We start from the raw sequence: 19,420 nt of genomic DNA, 5'->3' as shown, positions 1-19,420 counted from the left end.
ACAATAATAAAATCTGGCTTCACCACATGTTGCTGCACAAGTCCAATGATTTTGCTAAACTTGTTAAACAACTTTTACACGATCGCAATCTTTATATAAAGACCGACAATCTTTTGAACGAACAATACACAAGCGCGGGTTGAAGTTGTGCCGTCAAGTTTTCTGAAGCAAACTTTGATTCATCGACAATTACGAGCAAAAATAAGCACCATGGGGGCTATCAAGATTACCTTTGTTTGCTTGACTTTAATATTATTGGTTATTATGGTGGAAGCTGGTAATGGTCCTCGAGGTGAATAATAAAGTTAACATATCTTAATAAATTGATATCTGCAAGTAGCTAAAAATACTAGAAATTCTGGTGAAAATACAGATGTACTGTATTTCTTTTACCACAAATATTTATGTTGAAAATAAAACGATAAAAAATTTCGGGGTGCATGTGTTAAAAATTAATCTCGTCAACAAAATAATTTTTAATTTTAGGTTTACTACATTGAATTAGAAATATTTTACATTTATAAACGAAACGCTGCAAGGTAAAACAATTTTCAAGATTGCTGATGCTAATTTCTACTTTTTCGTTTTCAGGATATGACAGAAACCATGGATACCATCCGAGACGTTACGGATATAACTATTCAGGACATGGCTACCGGCAAGTACACCAAAGAGGCTCGGATGGATACTACGGACACTACGGATACCGTCCGCATAGCGGCTACTATGGTTGTAAACCGTGCAAAGGCTCATATGAATACAAGTACAAACCTAAGAAATACAAAAAGGGAAGGTATTTTCGATGACTTTGTTACTCACTGCTTCCAAACTGTCATCCAAACCATTTGTTGCCGGAATAATTTTATATTTTACTGCATTTTATATTTTTCAAATTTTTACAAAGTTAATGTAAGAAATAATATTACATTGAAATATTTAAAAGGTTTGATTTATGTGTGATTTGGAATGTAAACATAAAATGATCATAAACATTAAAGTGGTTATTTCAGAAAAATGAAATAGAAAAAACAAAAAAAGTAATTAAAGAAAAAGCACAAAAAGAGGGTAAAATTTTTACTTATCCGAAGAAAAAACAAAATAATGTTTTCAACATGATCTTAAACTCTTTGGCACAATGCAAAAATGTTGCGAAATATATCTGCAGTAATTGGACTAATTGCTCGGAAATATAGTTCGTAATTGTTGGGTCAAATTGTAGCTAGTATTAAGCGCAGACCACTAAGATATACTGAAAACTGGAAGCCGTGAGAGGTAAAACGCCTTGGATGGCTCGATATGCTGGAAAGACTAGACTTTGTTGCTGACATCAAAGCTAGTACGCGCTATTTTACTTCGTTAGCAAAAATCAGAAGAGCGGAAGTGGTTTGAAACACCTTGTTGCCAGAATGGCCAGAAGAATTTTTCTGCTAGGCCTATATGAGACTAGGACGTCCGGTGTCACCAACTGGCTTACAAGTAAAGCCAAGCTGTGAAGGTTTCGTGACTTGTTGATGAAGGACACCATCCAGTAGTGTCAGTTGGGAAGAATTCGACCCCATCCGTAAAACTCATCGAAACGCCCGTCGGGAGAGAATTTTTCTCCGTTGAAGCCATTGGAAAGCTGAGGTTATTACATGATTTTGCTTCTGTGTCCGTCGTAACTTGTTAAGTGTTCTCTTCATGAGCATCAGGAAGTCAATTGACGTAAGGCGGTTTTCTCTGTCGCCGTTGAAAGGTATTTGACGCGTGATGACAGCATTATCATCGGGGAATCTCGCAATCATCGAATTGGCCAGTTATTTTTCACTTGTTTAAAATTATACGTTGAATATGCTGCGTATTACTACATGTAAAACAATTAATTCTTTTCGAATCTCTGAGGATGTATATGAGTTGGACAGATTTCGTCACGCATTGTTGCTGGGAAGTCGTGCAAGGTATAGCTGTAATTTTGTCGGCAGCACTCCGGATTAGTTTCTTTCATTCCATTGTTGACCGGAGAAGTATTGTTGCCTTGACTGTCGACTGTAATAACCAAATTAGCAGCCTTGTAAAAATCTCAACTTCCAGCTAATTCAGCTCTGATTGTCTGTGCCAAAATTCGGTCCCGCAAGCCCTTTAGCAATAATGATAAGTAAGACTCTTGTAAGTTTTTAAGTCTCTTGTCTTCAGGCTTCAGGCAGACAGTGTAAGGTAACTTTTCAAATTCATACAAGAAATGTCTTCCGCTTTCGTGCAGCAGTTGTAGACAACCGTAAAGTTCATTTCGTATCCGAGTCGAGCGTCCGTTGCTGCTTCAAATACTAATAGGGTGTTCGACAACTTTTTCTTAACTGAGCGCAATAATACTACTAATACATTAATGATCTTCCATGTAAAGTCATTGTCACAGCTTATTAGACAGTTATAGAAAGAGAGAGAGAGAGAGAGAGAGAGAGAGAGAAAGAGAGAGAGAGAGAGAACATTTGTCGAAACAGGACACTATAAGGCGTCTACACCGAACAAACCTCTCTCCTCTTACACGTCGCAGCTCTCTTCTTATATTAGGACCAAAGGATTGCTAAACATTCTGGGATTAGCCTTGCTGGCAGAGGAAGGAAACATGTAAAAATGTAATTAAACGAACGCATTGCGTCTGGATTGCTGCAAAATAATGAGGCAACGAACACAAGTGCTAACAGACAAGAAACAACAATAATGTCTTAATTGTTAGGAACTCACTCTAAGTGAACGTGTTGGAACGTGACCTTAGTCGGAACATTTTTAGGTTTATTTAATGTTTGATTACCACGCCACGATTACGCAAAGTATTAAATCGTTTTATAAATTATTTAAAAACATCAGTGCAATAGCTCCATTGTTCAGTACCACGCATCCTTAACTGCAACAACCAACAAAACCTTTTGTATAATCAAGTCTATTGACTATAAAGCCACCGCTAGACGGTCATTAATAAAGAGTCAAGTAAGGGAGTTGCAATGATAGATAAAATTAGAATGACAATAAAAAAATTTTTAAATTGCTGTTGTGCTCTATATTTCACATTGGTTAGTTTATTGTGCACAACCTGTACCAAAATAAACTTGAAAGTTTGTCTTTTTGGAGTGACTTCATGCATTTGATAGTTTGACACAATGGTTGTAAAATATAAAAAGAGAATTATTTACTGTCTATGTGTTAATAACCTTGTTTTGAGAGATTATTCTTGTGATCAACTCATTACTTTTCATGCAGCTAATTCGTTTACTTCGACCTCCTGGGTTTGCCAAATTTACGTTTGACTTAATTCTTGCATTATTATTATTTTGCACATTTCATTGTTTTCTGCGTATTTAAACGCCCTATCTTGGCATCAGAATATCTTTACAAAGACCCTTACTTATCCCTTATATTTGACATAGGACTTCCAAGACTTAGAAAGGCCACTTTTTCTTAGTTATTTACAAGCTTACTTAAATTTTTGTTTACAATTATCATTGATTTTTGCGTCTGGCAGTGCATCGTGTAAATTAATGTTTAGCACAAAATAGATTACTTGGTAATTTTCATGCCAAAGAAATTAATTAATCAGAAGAGTCAATTTAGGTTTTGTTAGAACTGTTGCATTATTGCGCATGGCAAAATAACATTCAACCATTTGCACCAACCCAGCAAAAGGTTTGCATGATGACCGGCTTGTATTTTGCAGAATGATGAAACATAAAGCATTTAATTTTACATTAATTCTTTGTCGTAAAATGAAAGTAAATGGAAGATCCAAATGCAGCAGAAAAACATTAACGATCGGTCAGGGCAAATTCGGCAAGCAAGGTGTTTGTTAAACTCCACCATTAGTCCATTAGCCAGTCATACCATTCATACCATTACCACCATTTCCACCATTTCCACCATTTCCACCATTTCCACCATTTCCACCATTTCTAAACAGAGGTCTTCCGGCCAGGTATTTATATAAAAAGTAATTGTACAGTAATGAATTTCCATATGGTCGGCGATAGTAGCTGGGACGGTATCCTGTATTGTAGTAACTGGGATTGTAATTGTACTGCCTCCTATGTGGATTATGACCCCGGTGACTGCCGTGATCTGAAAGAGAATTACTGTTTTAACGTTCCATTATACGGGTAATTAAAAGTTAAAATATTGGTATATTTATAAAGAAATTTTTTTAAGTACAATAACACTCTTAGTCTACATTATTTCTAACTTAATTCAACATAATCTTTGTATCGAATTTCTAAGCTTACGGTGATATCTTGACGCATCCACAACAACAAGCAAGAATATTAAAGCCAAGCAAACAAAGATAATCTTGCTAGCTCCCATGGTGCTTTGCTTGATGTCTTCGACGATTTATAGATCAAGAAATCCTGTTGAAACGTCTGATGCACTATGCTCTGGAGACAACCCTATTTATACACGTAATGAAGTTGCCGAAAATAACTAACTATGTGTGCAAAATCATCTACTTGGCATAGGTTGAATAATACATTGGAAATTACGTCTTTTTTGGTCCTCGAACGTGGTTCGGTGTAAGAGTTTTAAGCCTGAAAAAAATTAATAATGTGGGCTTTGCACGATTGTTCCAAAATTTCTTTTACTTTGCAAACAAGTTTTTTGGTTTTATTTGGTTGGTGCGCTGCATACCAAAATACAAATTCAACACTTTTCCAACCACACAAAACGTTTGGTTAATGTCCGCTCAAGAAAGGTTTTCAGATGTTTTCTTTGCTTGAATTTTATTTAGAAAATGTGACCGTGAAAATATTTGCAGGTGATTGAGATTTATAACTTACATGAAAAATAACCAGATTGTTATCCAATGTAAGAAGATCGTAAGAAGATAATGGTATACCTTTATACCTATGTACAGCGCTATACAAGTTTACGTTTTAACTTGACGTAGAATTTTATGCCTAAGTTATACATATTAGTATCATATTAACTTGTTGGTGTCCTTGCAAAGTAGCAGCATCGGAATTTAAATGCTGCTACCGTGCATTCTTTTTTTAACCAGTTGACTGCATGAAGGGACGCACGCGATGCGCTAAGTTTGAGTATAACCCCACCATCATTTAAAATAAATCACGAACTGAAAAAATAACCAAGTTAGCAATTCTGCGAATTATACCAATCTGCAGCATGCTTCAAGTTTTCCTTGGCGCGCTTTGTGTCACGCGCTGGAGGTTATGAGCTAATTTCATAAGTGAGATTCCGTAAATAAATAGCCAATATTAATTAATTGTAATTATAACTACGCTGTTCAGCCAAATGCACTGTATATATATCGTAAAAGTGATTAAATATTTTAACATTTTGTCACCATGCTGCAAACTATCTGGACATACTTCAAATCTTTTTTGGTTCACAATTTATTTTCTGGAAAATTGTCAGATAACGTAGGCCTAAATGCAGCTCTAACGGAAGACGTGCATTTTACTTTGGTGGGTTGTTTGCTCATTTGGCGTTGCCTTATAGAGGCTTCTATTTATCTTTGTTTACTGGTTGGTTTCATGATGCACAAAACTAAAATAAGAATCGGATGTATTCGTGTAATCTTTGCATAACCTCGTTCAACGTTACTCATTTTAGGTAAAGATCCTTTTGAAAGTTGCGCTATAGGTTCCAAGAAAAAATGCTGAAAATATCAATTGCGAAAACTCACCAAATCAGTTTTTTGTTGTATTGCAATCATACGTAATCCTATGCTGTAATGTCCTTGCTTCTGCGTGCACTAAATTTAATACCTCAAATATTTTGTTGCGTTTGTCATAGATTCAAGGTATACAACGTTTGGCAACTAAGTTATATGTAGTTATATTAAAAAAATTATTTTGCAGCCAGGGGGCAAAAAAACCACCAAACAACCAACTAGTAATTGGTAGTGGTGGTCAAGGTGACACACTGCAGAGTAACTCAAGTAAAAGGAATTTCCCCGCTCGAGGTCAATATTGACGAAAATCAAACTCAGTGCCAATTATCAGTAGCTAAACTTTCAGTAAGTGTCTTACCAAATAACTTGCCACTTGGTGGCACAATCGAAATTGGGTTTTAACGGAGAGTTGTAAGCGGGCTCTCCACCGTAATCGTGCCAAGTATGGAAGTAATGCAATAACGAAAAGACAAGATAATTTGTTCACTACGAAAGATATAACAGAGTGAACATGTGGCATATTGCGGTTATCGCCGTGGCTGCGACGACCGCAGCAATCATACAAAGTTTACTGGAATCCGTCGTAATACGAAAACTCATACGGGTACGAGCCTAAGCCGAAGCGTTTAAGCAAGGGTTACGATGGACGAGACTATAAAGTGCACTAACAATCTGAAGCGTATTCTTGCCTACTCACGACTATACCTGGTGAAGTTGACTATGCTGTCAGGCTAAGTGTGATCATGAGTTATTCTGCGACATTTTTTTTATTCATAAACGCTTTTTACAAGGTTAATCTCCGTAAATCATATTAAAAGCTTGCGTAAAATATAATGTAACCTTGTCTCCCCTAATAGCCTACAGTGATTTGTGTCATTAGAAAAAACGACAAGGTGTCATGACAGCTGTTCAGGATATACACAACAAGGGAATTGCGGTGACGCACTTTCCTGAGTCTGCCATTGAATTTAGGTTTCTGTTTCTTCAAATTTATACAAAGGAATCGTGTAATTCTAAAACTATATTCCTACTTTCATGAAAACTAACTAACAAAACTACATCTCCATGAAAAACTTAATATATTATAGGTACGTATATCTGTAACATCAAAAATTAAACAATTCAAATTTCTGATTGAACAATGATTCGAATTAAAGATTATGAGGTTGAAGTTGTGGTAAGAACTGTATCAGGAAATTTATCAAATTGGCAAGGTAAAAATGGTTGATGTTTATAACAAAAGTATTTTCAGGCGACTCTATAAAAGCATAAAAATACTTTAAGAAGTTTTTCATCATCTTCTATACATACTATAATACTTTTTGTCCTCATAGTGCTTTTTTTGGCTTGTATAAAGACTAACGAATCAAAGTTTGGTTTCTGTGATGTTGGTTGCACTATTACATAAAGTTCATTGGTTTTAGGCTTTTAACAATATAAACATGGATGCATTAAATAGACTAGAGGATATATATGAACGTGCATACAACTCACTGTATTTGCGCAATTAATAAATTTCATTGCAGCACGCGTAGCAGCGTTAAATGTTGCGGTTAGACTTATGTAATTGTGCAAGAACGTGATTGAGCGTGCCAAATTTGAAACTGGAATGATTTGTGGAAAAAATAATAATAATTAATCGTATTGATATTTTATGTATAGAGTTTGTTGTATAAAACTTTATCTTCTTTTTCCTCGTTTTGTTCCTATATTTTTGCCAACACTTCTTACTAATGGTGAGTATATATACTATTAATGTTTGTCCTATTTAGCAAAATCCCTTAAAGAATGTTGTTTTTCCACGAACAACGGCTGGTTACAACACATGTCGTCACAACAGTTCTAAAGCATCTCAAATCTCCAAGGTTCTTGAAAATGGTCAACATTATATTTTCATATTCGCGTCCCGAGCTGATGCTGAAGACTTATTATCACCTAAAAGCATTCTATGTTTATTGCTTTTAACAGCGGAAAAAAAACAAGCAATAAAAGAATGTAGGCGACGTCTTAACTGTTGCGTTACCGCAACTGTTAAATAACATAACTGGGTCTTACTCGTGCAAAAGCTACTGTACAAAGTTGTGAAGCTTACATATGAGGCAGACATTGAAACGTGTAGAAACCCCAATAACAAAAGTTAACACATAAGCTGGCATATATATATGAATGTTTTGATGATGGAGGACAAACTTTAAACGAGCAGTCACTGGGTCGTGTTGTCATTCGGAACGAGCAAGCTATGTGCCTGCCTTGGAGCCCGGTATATTGAGCAGTCAGATATATGATACTAGGTTATTGCACCGACTGCGATTTGTTTTTCGTGGAGTGGTGTCTAGCAGAGCTTTTATACCACTCAGTATATTTCACTAATATATCCTCTCTAACGAGTCGTGTGCACGTGCAGTACACACACAGTACAACGGTTACATAATTTTCTACAAACAGTCAAGTACACAAGAATTTGTATTTTACACAACTATTATATGCCAGAATCACTGTATGATACAGGAAATATACAGCATAATATGCCCTAGTAATCTTATCAATTCAAAATAAATCACATGAATTCATCATTCAAACAAAACAATTTACGTACAGTAGGCCTACGTATGTCTGCACGACATGACGTTGTCGTTTACAAGTATATCGAACAGTTATGTGGCGGTAGTTGGCGCCACAATGCCATATAGGCATTCAATTTGTGTATGACTTTATGGGGTACAGTGCCACCTGTGTTTTGTAATTACTCAATTACGAAACTATAATCAGTGACGTGTTTTGGGTACGCGCGTTTTTTGTGCTCGCGGATTCTTTAAAACAACCCGAGTTTATACAGAAAACACAGTCTTGCATCGCCAAATAAACTACGGTTGGATTTGAGTCATTTTTTCGCAAAACTTGTTAAACAAATGTTGCACGTTTATGGCCTTTATATGAAGGCCTCAAACCATTTTAATAATACACGATGGTTGAAGCTGCGCAGTAACCCCTATCTACACTATGTGTGGTCGACCGGGTACTACGACACTTTATCGAAAGACACTTTATCGAACGACACTTTATCGAACGACAGTTAATCGAACCGACAGATGATCGAACGACACTTTATCGAACGACAGTTAATCGAGCCGACAGTTGATCGAACGACACTTTATCGAACCGACAGTTGATCAAACCGACAGTTGATCGAACGACAAACTTTGACAATAGCTGCAAGCAAGATTTTTGCGTGTTTCTCAAACATTGAGACAATAAGCCATTGTGATGTGCGGTCTTTGTAATGGTGTGCATTAATGAATTGTGATGTATATATCATAAAGTTGACGATTTATATTTTATATCTATATTTTATATTTGTATCAGTGCATATCGTCAGTTGTTTTGATAAATTGTGGTTCTTTTAATCAATTGTCGTTCTTTTAACAGTGCTTATCGTCAGTTGTTTCGTTAAATTGTGGTTCTTTTAACCCTATCCTAACCAGGCTCGCGGGTTTAATAAAAACTAGGTGTGGCCGACTCCGCACACACATTTTCAATCGTTAATTACTAGAAAACTATACGTCGTAGACTGATCAGATTTTTACAGGTTAGTAGAAACATCATCTGGCTTCCTGTATACATCATAATTGTAAAACTAAAGAAAGTGAATTTAGTGTAAATTAGGTATTTCTAAAAGTGACACAATTCTAGAAATTCTTCTTGTTACGCCGCGCCCCCGCTGTGCGGAAAACCAGCTGACCGCGAGAAGAGAACGAAAGAGAATAGTTAGTCAAGTTATTGGTGCGTAAATGAGTAATACGCTTCAATGCGGAGAGAGAGCAAAATTATATAAATATCACAATATCTCAAAAATTACAAAATCCAACTTTATCAAACAAACATGGACAGATAGCTGAACATTTTTTATGAAAAGTCACCAAATTTCAATTTTCTACAGCAAACAATGCAACTGTACGCCACGTTTTGCTATGACTGTGTGCGGGCGTGACCCGACACCTTATCGAAAGACACTTTATCGAACGACACTTAATCGAACGACACTTTATCGAAAGACACTTAATCGAACGACACCTGATCGAAACGACACCTGATCGAAACGACAGTTGATCGAAAGACACTTTATCGAACCGAAAGTTGATCAAACGACACTTTATCGAACCGACAGCTGATGAAAGCGACAGTTGATCGAACGACACTTTATCGAACCGACAGTTCAAGCAAGATTTTTGCGTGTTTCTCAAACATTGAAACAATGGGTCATTGTGATGTTCAGCTATCTGTCCATGTTTGTTTGATAAAGTTGGATTTTGTAATTTTTGAGATATTGTGATATTTATATAATTTTGCTCTCTCTCCGCATTGAAACGTATTACTCATTTACGCACCAATAACTTGACTAACTATTCTTTTTCGTTCTCTTTTCACAGCGGGGGCGCGGCGTAACAAGAAGAATTTATAGAAATGTGTCACTTTTAGAAATACCTAATTTACACTAAATTCACTTTCTTTAGTTTTACAATTATGATGTATACAGGAAGCCAGATGATGTTTCTACTAACCTGTAATAATGTCATCGTCTACGACGCATAGGTTTCTAGTAATTAACGATTGCAAATGTGTGTGCGGGGTTGGCCACACCTAGTTTTTTTAGTAAACTCGCGAGCCTGGTTAGGATAGAGTTAAAAGATCCACAATTTATTGAAACAACTGACGATATGCACTGTTAAAAGAATGACAATTTATTAAAAGAACTGGCAACATGCACTGTTAAAAGCACGACAACTGACGAAGTGCACATTTCAATCGCATTCATTTAATTACAAGTTGTGTGCAATTGCTCGAAGATAACTTTTTATGTCCATATTTGTTGAGTCATAATTTTCAACTATGCTCTTCAGCCGTTGGTTGACAGCGTCGTAGCGCTTCTTCCGTGGTGGGCCATCGATTCCAGCACTCAATTGTTCAATTAACATTTCGTTGGAACCTTCCTGCTTAATTTTTTTGACGAGTCTGCGAAGCGTCGGATGGGATATTGAGACACGCTTGCTGAACGCATTGTGCCATCCTTCAATGCTAATATTCGTTCGTGGAAGGTCATCTTGAACCCGGTGGAAGACATTCACATGTGTACGTGCTACCAAGCATCGAAGCCATTTATTTTGCGCTGTCGGTCAAGCTGGGATAAAGACCACTTTCAAGAAGCTACTTTGTGTAAAAGTCAGACAGCGACATGCCCCTTGCTATTAAATTTTGCCTTCAATTCCTTACTCTTTGTATCTATAATGACTAGTCTAGTCTACTGTACAGACAATCTCGTACTTAGTAATTCTCGTGCGTATTCTTGTGATATCTTATTAATATGTGGGCGGGCCGGCCGCCATGCGCAATCGAACACTTTATGATACAAATATAAAATATAGATATAAAATATAAATCGTCAACTTTATGATATATACATCACAATTCATTAATGCACACCATTACAAAGACCGCACATCACAATGGCTCATTGTTCCAATGTTTGAGAAACACGCTAAAATCTTGCTTGAACTGTCGGTTCGATAAAGTGTCGTTCGATCAACTGTCGTTTTGATTAACTGTCGGTTCGATAAAATGTCGTTCGATCAGCTGTCGTTTCGATAAAGTGTCTTTCGATCAACTGTCGGCTCGATTAACTGTCGTTCGATAAAGTGTCTTTCGATCAACTGTCGTTTCGATCAGGTGTCGTTCGATAAAGTGTCTTTCGATAAAGTGTCTTTCGATAAGGTGTCGTAGTACCTACAAACTTTACGGACTCCCAGTGGTCGGTGAACTCTGGTTTGAAAACCTCTAACTCGGACATAGGCTACATTTTTGATGTATTCACCTTGATAGTACAGTCATACTGTACAACATAACTATAAGGCAATGTGTTTGCTTTGTAGGAGATAATGGTTATGGCAGAAACCGTGGCTACGGTGTGAGCAGCTGGTACAGACGTAGTGGGCATGGCCACGGACTAAGACGTGGTTATAGTAACTACAATAATCGATACCTAGTCATTGGATATAACCTTGGATATGGTATTTACGGTAAGGTACGTTCGATAAAGTGTCTTTCGATAAAGTGTCTTTCGATAAGGTGTCGTAGTACCTACAAACTTTACGGACTCCCAGTGGTCGGTGAACTCTGGTTTGAAAACCTCTAACTCGGACATAGGCTACATTTTTGATGTATTCACCTTGATAGTACAGTCATACTGTACAACATAACTATAAGGCAATGTGTTTGCTTTGTAGGAGATAATGGTTATGGCAGAAACCGTGGCTACGGTGTGAGCAGCTGGTACAGACGTAGTGGGCATGGCCACGGACTAAGACGTGGTTATAGTAACTACAATAATCGATACCTAGTCATTGGATATAACCTTGGATATGGTATTTACGGTTACCAACGTGGATGCGACAATACCAAGACCTGTTGGGGTTAATGGAAACCATCGTACAAAAACTCATACGATTACAAGCCGAAGCTTTCCAACAGTGGTCACGGTGGATGGGACCAATGGTTTTAAAAGCTGACGTTTACCATTACCTATACATGGAATTTAGCTGGATTTCACCAATCGAACATCATTTCACTGTGAGTTATTTTGTTATTTTTGTTTCTATCATTAACGTTATTTAAGGTTCTTGAACATAAGCCATGTTCTGTGAAACGTTGCCGTTTAGAAATTTTCATAAAAGCTTGTCATGACTTCTTAGTTCTGTGTGACGCAGAAAACAAAGTATTATGTCGTGAAAACAGTTGTTTTATATATATATACAGATAGAAAATAAATTAAGTTAATAATATTCTAATATTATAATAATTCAAATTCTAATATAACTAATAATAATAATGTAATTATTAATAATATATAATATATAATGTATAATATATTTATAATATTGTAATAATGTATAATATAAAATAATATATAATATTAATAATATTAATAGTAATAATATATATAATTTTAGTATATTAATTATCTAATAATTCTAATATATTCTAATATTAAGTTAAAAATATGTTAATATATTATCTTAAAATTTAAGTAAAAATTTTTAGCATTAAAATATTAATAAAAATTAAAAAGTCTTAATTTAGCAATATTATTAAAGGCTTACATTTATTTCCACTGATAGGTCTTATTTTCAGCAATGTTTATGTTGCTTACAAAAATGAAGTACACAACGGATTTAAGATTAAAAATACTTCTAAGCTTTTACACCACGTTTTTACAACATTTAAGTCTAAATCTGTTTTAATTATTTAAGTTAAAAACGTACCAATTTCCATAGGTGAGCAGTACCGCGGTACTATAGTACCGAATTACTGTACAGCGGTACTTTTTCAGTACCGAAACCGGTACCGTCGGTACTATTGAAAAAAAGTACAGAATCTCTGCACCCACCTACTTTTTTCAAGAAATTTCATTTGGTCCCGATACTCGGTACTTTTCACGTAATTATTTTAAAATTTTAACAAGTATGTTTTCAAAAATACATGTTTATTAATCCTTAATACTAATTTTAGCATCGGTTGCTCTTTTAGATCTGAAAATGTCAAGTAAAATTGCAAGCGATTGAGGTCACATGTGTTTTCACCTGGAGTATTATGACTTCTTTACCGGGGGCATAATAGCGGCAAACATTTCATTTGCAGCAGCATCTTTTACGCAAAAAGTACCGGTACCGATTACTGACAAAGTAGCGAACTACTTTTTTGAAATGGTACCGAATACCGTTACCGTCAGTACATTTTTTGCCAAGTACTGGTACGGCTACCAACAGTACTTTTCAAGTAACGACTGCCCACCTCTACCAATTTTTAACTTTGAAGGGAATTTGTCAAAATTAGGCAAATGCTCACCTTTTTCGAAACTATAATAAGCAAAGACAACATTCTTACAAGCCATGGGAAATTTATGACAAAATTTAACATGTGTTTAATAGATGAAAGTTGTTTGTTTGATACTGTAGGTTCTTATATCATCTGTAGTAAAACATTTTGATGAGTCCTTGATGAATACTACCAAACGTCTGCAAGAAACTTGATTTTAATGTATTTTGACAGTTAGTTTTAGGAGATAAGTTTTAGGTTCAAAATTGATAAACAATCTCCCTTTTTGGATACAAAATCCAATTTTTGGGTCTGAATTTGGCAACCTTGTTAGAGATAAAAAACGTTTCTGATAGTGACGGTTTCCACCGAGCTCTAATGACGGCTGTGCATTGAATGCCTTCCAGTCGTGACAAGATAACGTAGTCGCAAAACAAAATCACAGTAAATAAACATATATATTATATATTATATTGTGTAATACGAAAATGTATATAATAAGTAAATATAATACGTATAAATGTATATAGTAAACGCAATAAGTAACCTTAAAAATATCAATTGTTTTAGAGGAGTTTTTTCGTGGCTAGGAGCTTTGAACCTTAAGTTTCATTAGCTTAATGGTAGATTTGTCGCTATATAATTCTATCGTTGCATGAATAATTAAGTTATTAATGAGTCATAAAATTTGAAAAACAAATACCAACCACAATGCGATGAAATATTTTACGTTTTTCAGCTTAACTGAGAATCCAGCCGTTGTGATGACTACTCACATGACTGGATTAAAATGCAAATGATTAACTAGAATCTTTACGAATTATATAGGATCATGATTAATACATCATGCTTTGGACACTATTATGACGCTTACGAAACGTATTATAACACAAATGGTGCCAAGTCAAGTTATTAGTTTTGTAAATTCCGTCAATGATGGCTGCACGTTTGGAATTCCACGACAGGCTGCAAGCAAAACAAAACACGAACAGAAATTTTTAAATGCTACTGTGCCCATATAAGGTAAAGTGGAATAACTAAAACTATCTTTGGCAAATCTTCGTCGTCACTACATATGAATGAAACCTAAGGAAATGCAAATGAGGATGTAAAACAGCAATTCTCGATATAGTACATTGCGAATTAGTGTTGTTGAAACCAAGAATTACTTCTATTAAACTATTATTTTCTATACCACTTGAATAGAAACAGTAGTTTCAAACACATTAGCATCATGCACAACGAAGTAATATTTGTTTATAGAAAGAACTTAACCATAGGCTATAATGCAATACAAATTAGACTACAGTAGCTACATTGGCTGATTTTTATTGAAAATACAGTACTGAAGTAGGATGACAGAACCAAATATTTATTAACAACAAAAGGCAGACCAGCAGCAGGAAGTGGACAATCTATCAACAGCAACTTAACAAATAAAGTGCTTTACCTAAAGAAAGTTACCGCCAAATTACATTCCTGTTGCAAAGTAATGCATTGATGATACTTTTTGTTTTTTCATCAATAGTAATTAGCATTACGACATTTCAGATTTGATGACATTTAACAATGATGATGACACGTGGGCTTAATTCTTGGAACTAAAGCTTGAATGTAATTATTACGTAATCGCTGCCGCATTATTTGGAACATTTGTTGTGTCACGATTTGAATGACGAAAAAAATATATTAAATCTATTTTTATCAACTACCAAGCCCAATACTTTCGTAATATTTCTCGCACATATAGCCCGTATAAAAAGCGATTACAAAAACCCAGGAGCTACAGAAATAAAAAGGCTTCAGCACTCGATTTTAATAGTCAAGATCTTGTCACAGCAAAGCATCATGAAAACAAACAAAATCAAGTTGATTGCATTGACTTTGGTATTTTGGGTAGCTGTTGTGAAAGCAGGACACTGGTTCCCTTTTCCAGGTAAATAACACGTTAAACTGATCGTAATGTAATGATTCTATAACCTATTAGTTTATTCAATCAAAAATATCGTGTTAATAAAATTATAATTATAATAATTAATTATAATAATAAATTAAAATAAAAAGTAGACTATTGCTTTAACAATTTATAGGTATTGAACTTACATAAAAATCTTCTGACTTTCAGGACATGATAACTATCGCAGGAACCATGGTCGCGGTTTAAGTGATGGTTACGGCTATTCAAGGCAGCACAAACACTACGGAAACAACGATTCTACAACAATGGGCATAAAAGATAGTAACAAAAATGACAGCTACCAATCTTCGGGAAGATACGGCAACGAGAATAACAGCTCTCCAATATCGGGCATAAAAGATAGCTATAAAAATGACAGCTACCAATCTTTGGGAAGATACGGCAACGAGAATAATAGCTCTCCAACATCGGGCATAAAAGATAACTATAAAAATGACAGCTACCAATCTTCGGGAAGATACGGCAACGAGAATAACAGCTCTCCAATATCGAGCATAAAAGATAACTATAAAAATGACAGCTACCAATCTTCGGGAAGATACGGCAACGAGAATAACAGCTCTCCAATATCGGGCATAAAAGATAGCTATAAAAATGACAGCTACCAATCTTCGGGAAGATACGGCAACGAGAATAACAGCTCTCCAATATCGGGCATAAAAGATAGCTATAAAAATGACAGCTACCAATCTTCGGGAAGATACGGCAACAGAAATAACAGCTTTCCAACATCGGGCATAAGAGAATACGGCTCCAGAAATACCGGTTATCCATCAACAAATAGATACGGCTCCAGAAATACCGGTTATCCATCAACAAGTAGATACGGCTCCAGAAATACCGGTTATCCATCAACAAGTAGATACGGCTCCAGAAATACCGGTTATCCATCAACAAGTAGATACGGCTCCAGAAATACCGGTTATCCATCAACAAGTAGATACGGCTCCAGAAGTACCGGTTATCCATCAACAAGTAGATACGGCTCCAGAAATACCGGTTATCCATCAACAAGTAGATACGGCTCCAGAAATACCGGTTATCCATCAACAAGTAGATACGGCTCCAGAAATACCGGTTATCCATCAACAAGTAGATACGGCTCCAGAAATACCGGTTATCCATCAACAAGTAGATACGGCTCCAGAAATACCGGTTATCCATCAACAAGTAGATACGGCTCCAGAAATACCGGTTATCCATCAACAAGTAGATACGGCTCCAGAAATACCGGTTATCCATCAACTAGTAGATACGGCTCCAGAAATACCGGTTATCCATCAACAAGTAGATACGGCTCCAGAAATACCGGTTATCCATCAACAAGTAGATACGGCTCCAGAAATACCGGTTATCCATCAACAAGTAGATACGGCTCCAGAAATACCGGTTATCCATCAACAAGTAGATACGGCTCCAGAAGTACCGGTTATCCATCAACAAGTAGATACGGCTCCAGAAATACCGGTTATCCATCAACTAGTAGATACGGCTCCAGAAATACCGGTTATCCATCAACAAGTAGATACGGCTCCAGAAATACCGGTTATCCATCAACAAGTAGATACGGCTCCAGAAATACCGGTTATCCATCAACAAGTAGATACGGCTCCAGAAATACCGGTTATCTTTCAACGAACTGACATGGCAACAGAATTAACGGTAATGAACAAGTATATAAGCTTAAAGGTGTAAATAGCGCTTAAAATTTGGACAATTATAACCATTGTGCCTCACACAAAACTTACAAAACCGAAATTTTCCGAAAACACTAGGGCAAAAACAAAAAAGGGTTTTAGCCTTCAAATCAGTGTTGTAAACAATTCAATTTTTTAACTCAAATCAAGTCGAGTCAATTTGAACTGTGACTTGATTCACGGCAAGTCAATACATTTACCACAAATTTTTCTACCTTCACTCTTTGCGTTGCGTTAAACCAGTAATCATAACATTATGGCTGTCTGCATATAAACTTGGTTCAATCTTTTCAGAAAAGTGTAAGTTTTTAGAAAAATATTCAATTTTGTGACCTGAAGTCCATTTTTGCCATCATGACTGTCATCACGTGACTCGAGTTATTTTGGACTTTAACTCGAGCCAAGTCAAATCATTTTGAACGTTTGACTCAAGTTGAGTCAAGTCATCAGAAAATATGAATCAAGTCGACTTGAGTCAAGTCAATAACTCAAGTCATTATAATAACACTGTCCTAACCGTAAAAGAAAACAGTAGGCCTACCTCATATAATTAGGCTAATGATTTTGTAACTAAATGAAGTTACTGACTTATGCATTTGAATAAGTTCAATTTATATCAATTTTGACCAGTAAGCAATTAGGCTTACTGTTAAAATTTGAATCATTGTATGAACAAATTTGTCAATTTTGTTTATTACTTTACACGCCATGCGAGATTACGCGGTATAATCCTTTTTATGATTATTATAATAAACAACAAATGTGAGTATATGCAGTTGAATAAAAGCAATTAATAAATGAATGTGATATATGTCATAGTTTTCAGTAAGTAGGCCATTTACTCGCCTTGTATGGTTGTACTCACTTCATACATACTTCGGCTACTCATATGCAAAGTAAGATGAATGTCCGCAAGGTAGACCAAGTTCACCACGAAATCCAATTGTAAAACCATTCGTATTAAAAGCACTGAAGTAACATTTAGCTGGAAACGTTAATGTGTTTGGAAAGCTTTGGTTCCTAATGGAGACAGGAAAGTGATTTAAATGAATGTGAAAAAGGCCGATGGATTGTGATGTTAATAATGCGCATGTGCTAACTCTACAAACTATACAAAAACAACCGAAAGGCGTTGCATTTAGGCGTCGGATTAATTTCTTTGAGCGTGTATGTGTGGTAGTGTTTTGTGTGTTGTGCGATGTTTGCTTGCCTGAAAATCCTAAATCTGTCCATTATAATAAATTATTATGCCAGTTTCATGTAGCCTAATAGAACTGCGCAATGGAATAATTTTGTAACCTATGAAATCTCTTCATTTCTCCTACACCACGACAAAAAGTAAACATGGTTTATGCCAATATATTGCAGATCCATTGACATCGTGTAAATATGCCCCTGGTGCCGGGGGAATATACTCAGGCACAAGACCACATTGCAATGATTGTTCCGTTGTATTTGCGTGTTAGGCTCCAGGCTAACACAAAGTGTCGGGATGCTAGCCTTCGGGAACGAATTTTTTTGTGCGAATCAGATACAGAGGATTCAGTAAAAGCCTACATTTACCTTAACAATGGCAACCATAACTGTACCGTGGTCTTGGTGGCCATGCTAACCTGCCTCCTTACAGGCTAGCAGAATTGTATTACTACCACCATGCATGTCTAAATGTCTAAAGTCTTTGGGGCTTTGCAACTTTTCCGCTTTAATAATTATTCGTGAAAACGTTAATTTATTATTATAAAAACGGTTAGCATTGCATATAATATCGCTCCGCTTAATTAATGGCGAAAAATAAACGATACAAATGTCGCATATTGAATTAGGCTATGAAGTGAAGGAGGTCACGCAACTAACAATTCCAGTTATTTCTTTAATTACAATACTAGTTTTTCAATACTTAGAGGATCCGGCACTTAGCCAAGACACCTGAATAGGCAAATGCAGCGTACTTAATCACAATGTGGAAAGTTATCCCATCCCCAGGAAAGCCTCACTCATTCCCTACTTTCATGCAATGTTTTCGTATTTGTTGCTGATTTCGGTTTTAAAGACGTTGCATCTGCTTTTGCGGGTGAATGATTGATTAATTGCTTAACTGGTTTAGCTGTAGTAACTGTCTAACTAACTTTAGCAATCTTTCCTTATAGCTAGGCCAACTCACCGGCTGTGGAGTAGTCACTTATTTTTAACCGTACCGTTTTGTGTTGAACTTGCCTGCTCGACATG

At 35.9% G+C, this 19,420-nt stretch overlaps 1 protein-coding gene and 1 long non-coding RNA gene across 2 annotated transcripts; one reads left to right on the top strand and one right to left on the bottom strand.

The window, feature by feature from the left end:
- Positions 1-3,658: 3,658 nt before the first annotated feature.
- LOC143459846 (uncharacterized) lies at positions 3,659-4,491 on the bottom strand. Its single transcript, XR_013117792.1, has 2 exons — positions 4,248-4,491; positions 3,659-4,086 (listed from the first exon to the last, which is right to left on the bottom strand). It is a non-coding gene; the product is annotated as an uncharacterized LOC143459846 (long non-coding RNA).
- Positions 4,492-13,127: 8,636 nt separating this feature from the next.
- Positions 13,128-17,140, top strand: LOC143459580 (uncharacterized). Its single transcript, XM_076956795.1, has 2 exons — positions 13,128-15,455; positions 15,645-17,140. The coding sequence occupies exons 1-2, from the start codon at positions 15,368-15,370 to the stop codon at positions 17,138-17,140; spliced, it is 1,584 nt and encodes a 527-aa protein (XP_076812910.1). The 5' UTR covers positions 13,128-15,367.
- The last annotated feature ends 2,280 nt before the right edge of the window (positions 17,141-19,420 follow it).

This window comes from Clavelina lepadiformis, chromosome 5, assembly GCF_947623445.1.
Source record: "Clavelina lepadiformis chromosome 5, kaClaLepa1.1, whole genome shotgun sequence".
NCBI lineage: Eukaryota > Metazoa > Chordata > Ascidiacea > Aplousobranchia > Clavelinidae > Clavelina > Clavelina lepadiformis.
Note: the sequence above shows the minus strand (reverse complement) of the source record. Positions and strands in the feature narration are given on the sequence as shown.

Excerpts from the sequence above, each read along its gene's own strand:
- LOC143459580 (XM_076956795.1), top strand. The coding sequence starts at position 15,368 with ATGAAAACAAACAAAATCAAGTTGATTGCATTGACTTTGGTATTTTGG. Across the intron at positions 15,456-15,644 it reads ACACTGGTTCCCTTTTCCAG|GACATGATAACTATCGCAGG; the intron begins GTAAATAACACG and ends TCTGACTTTCAG.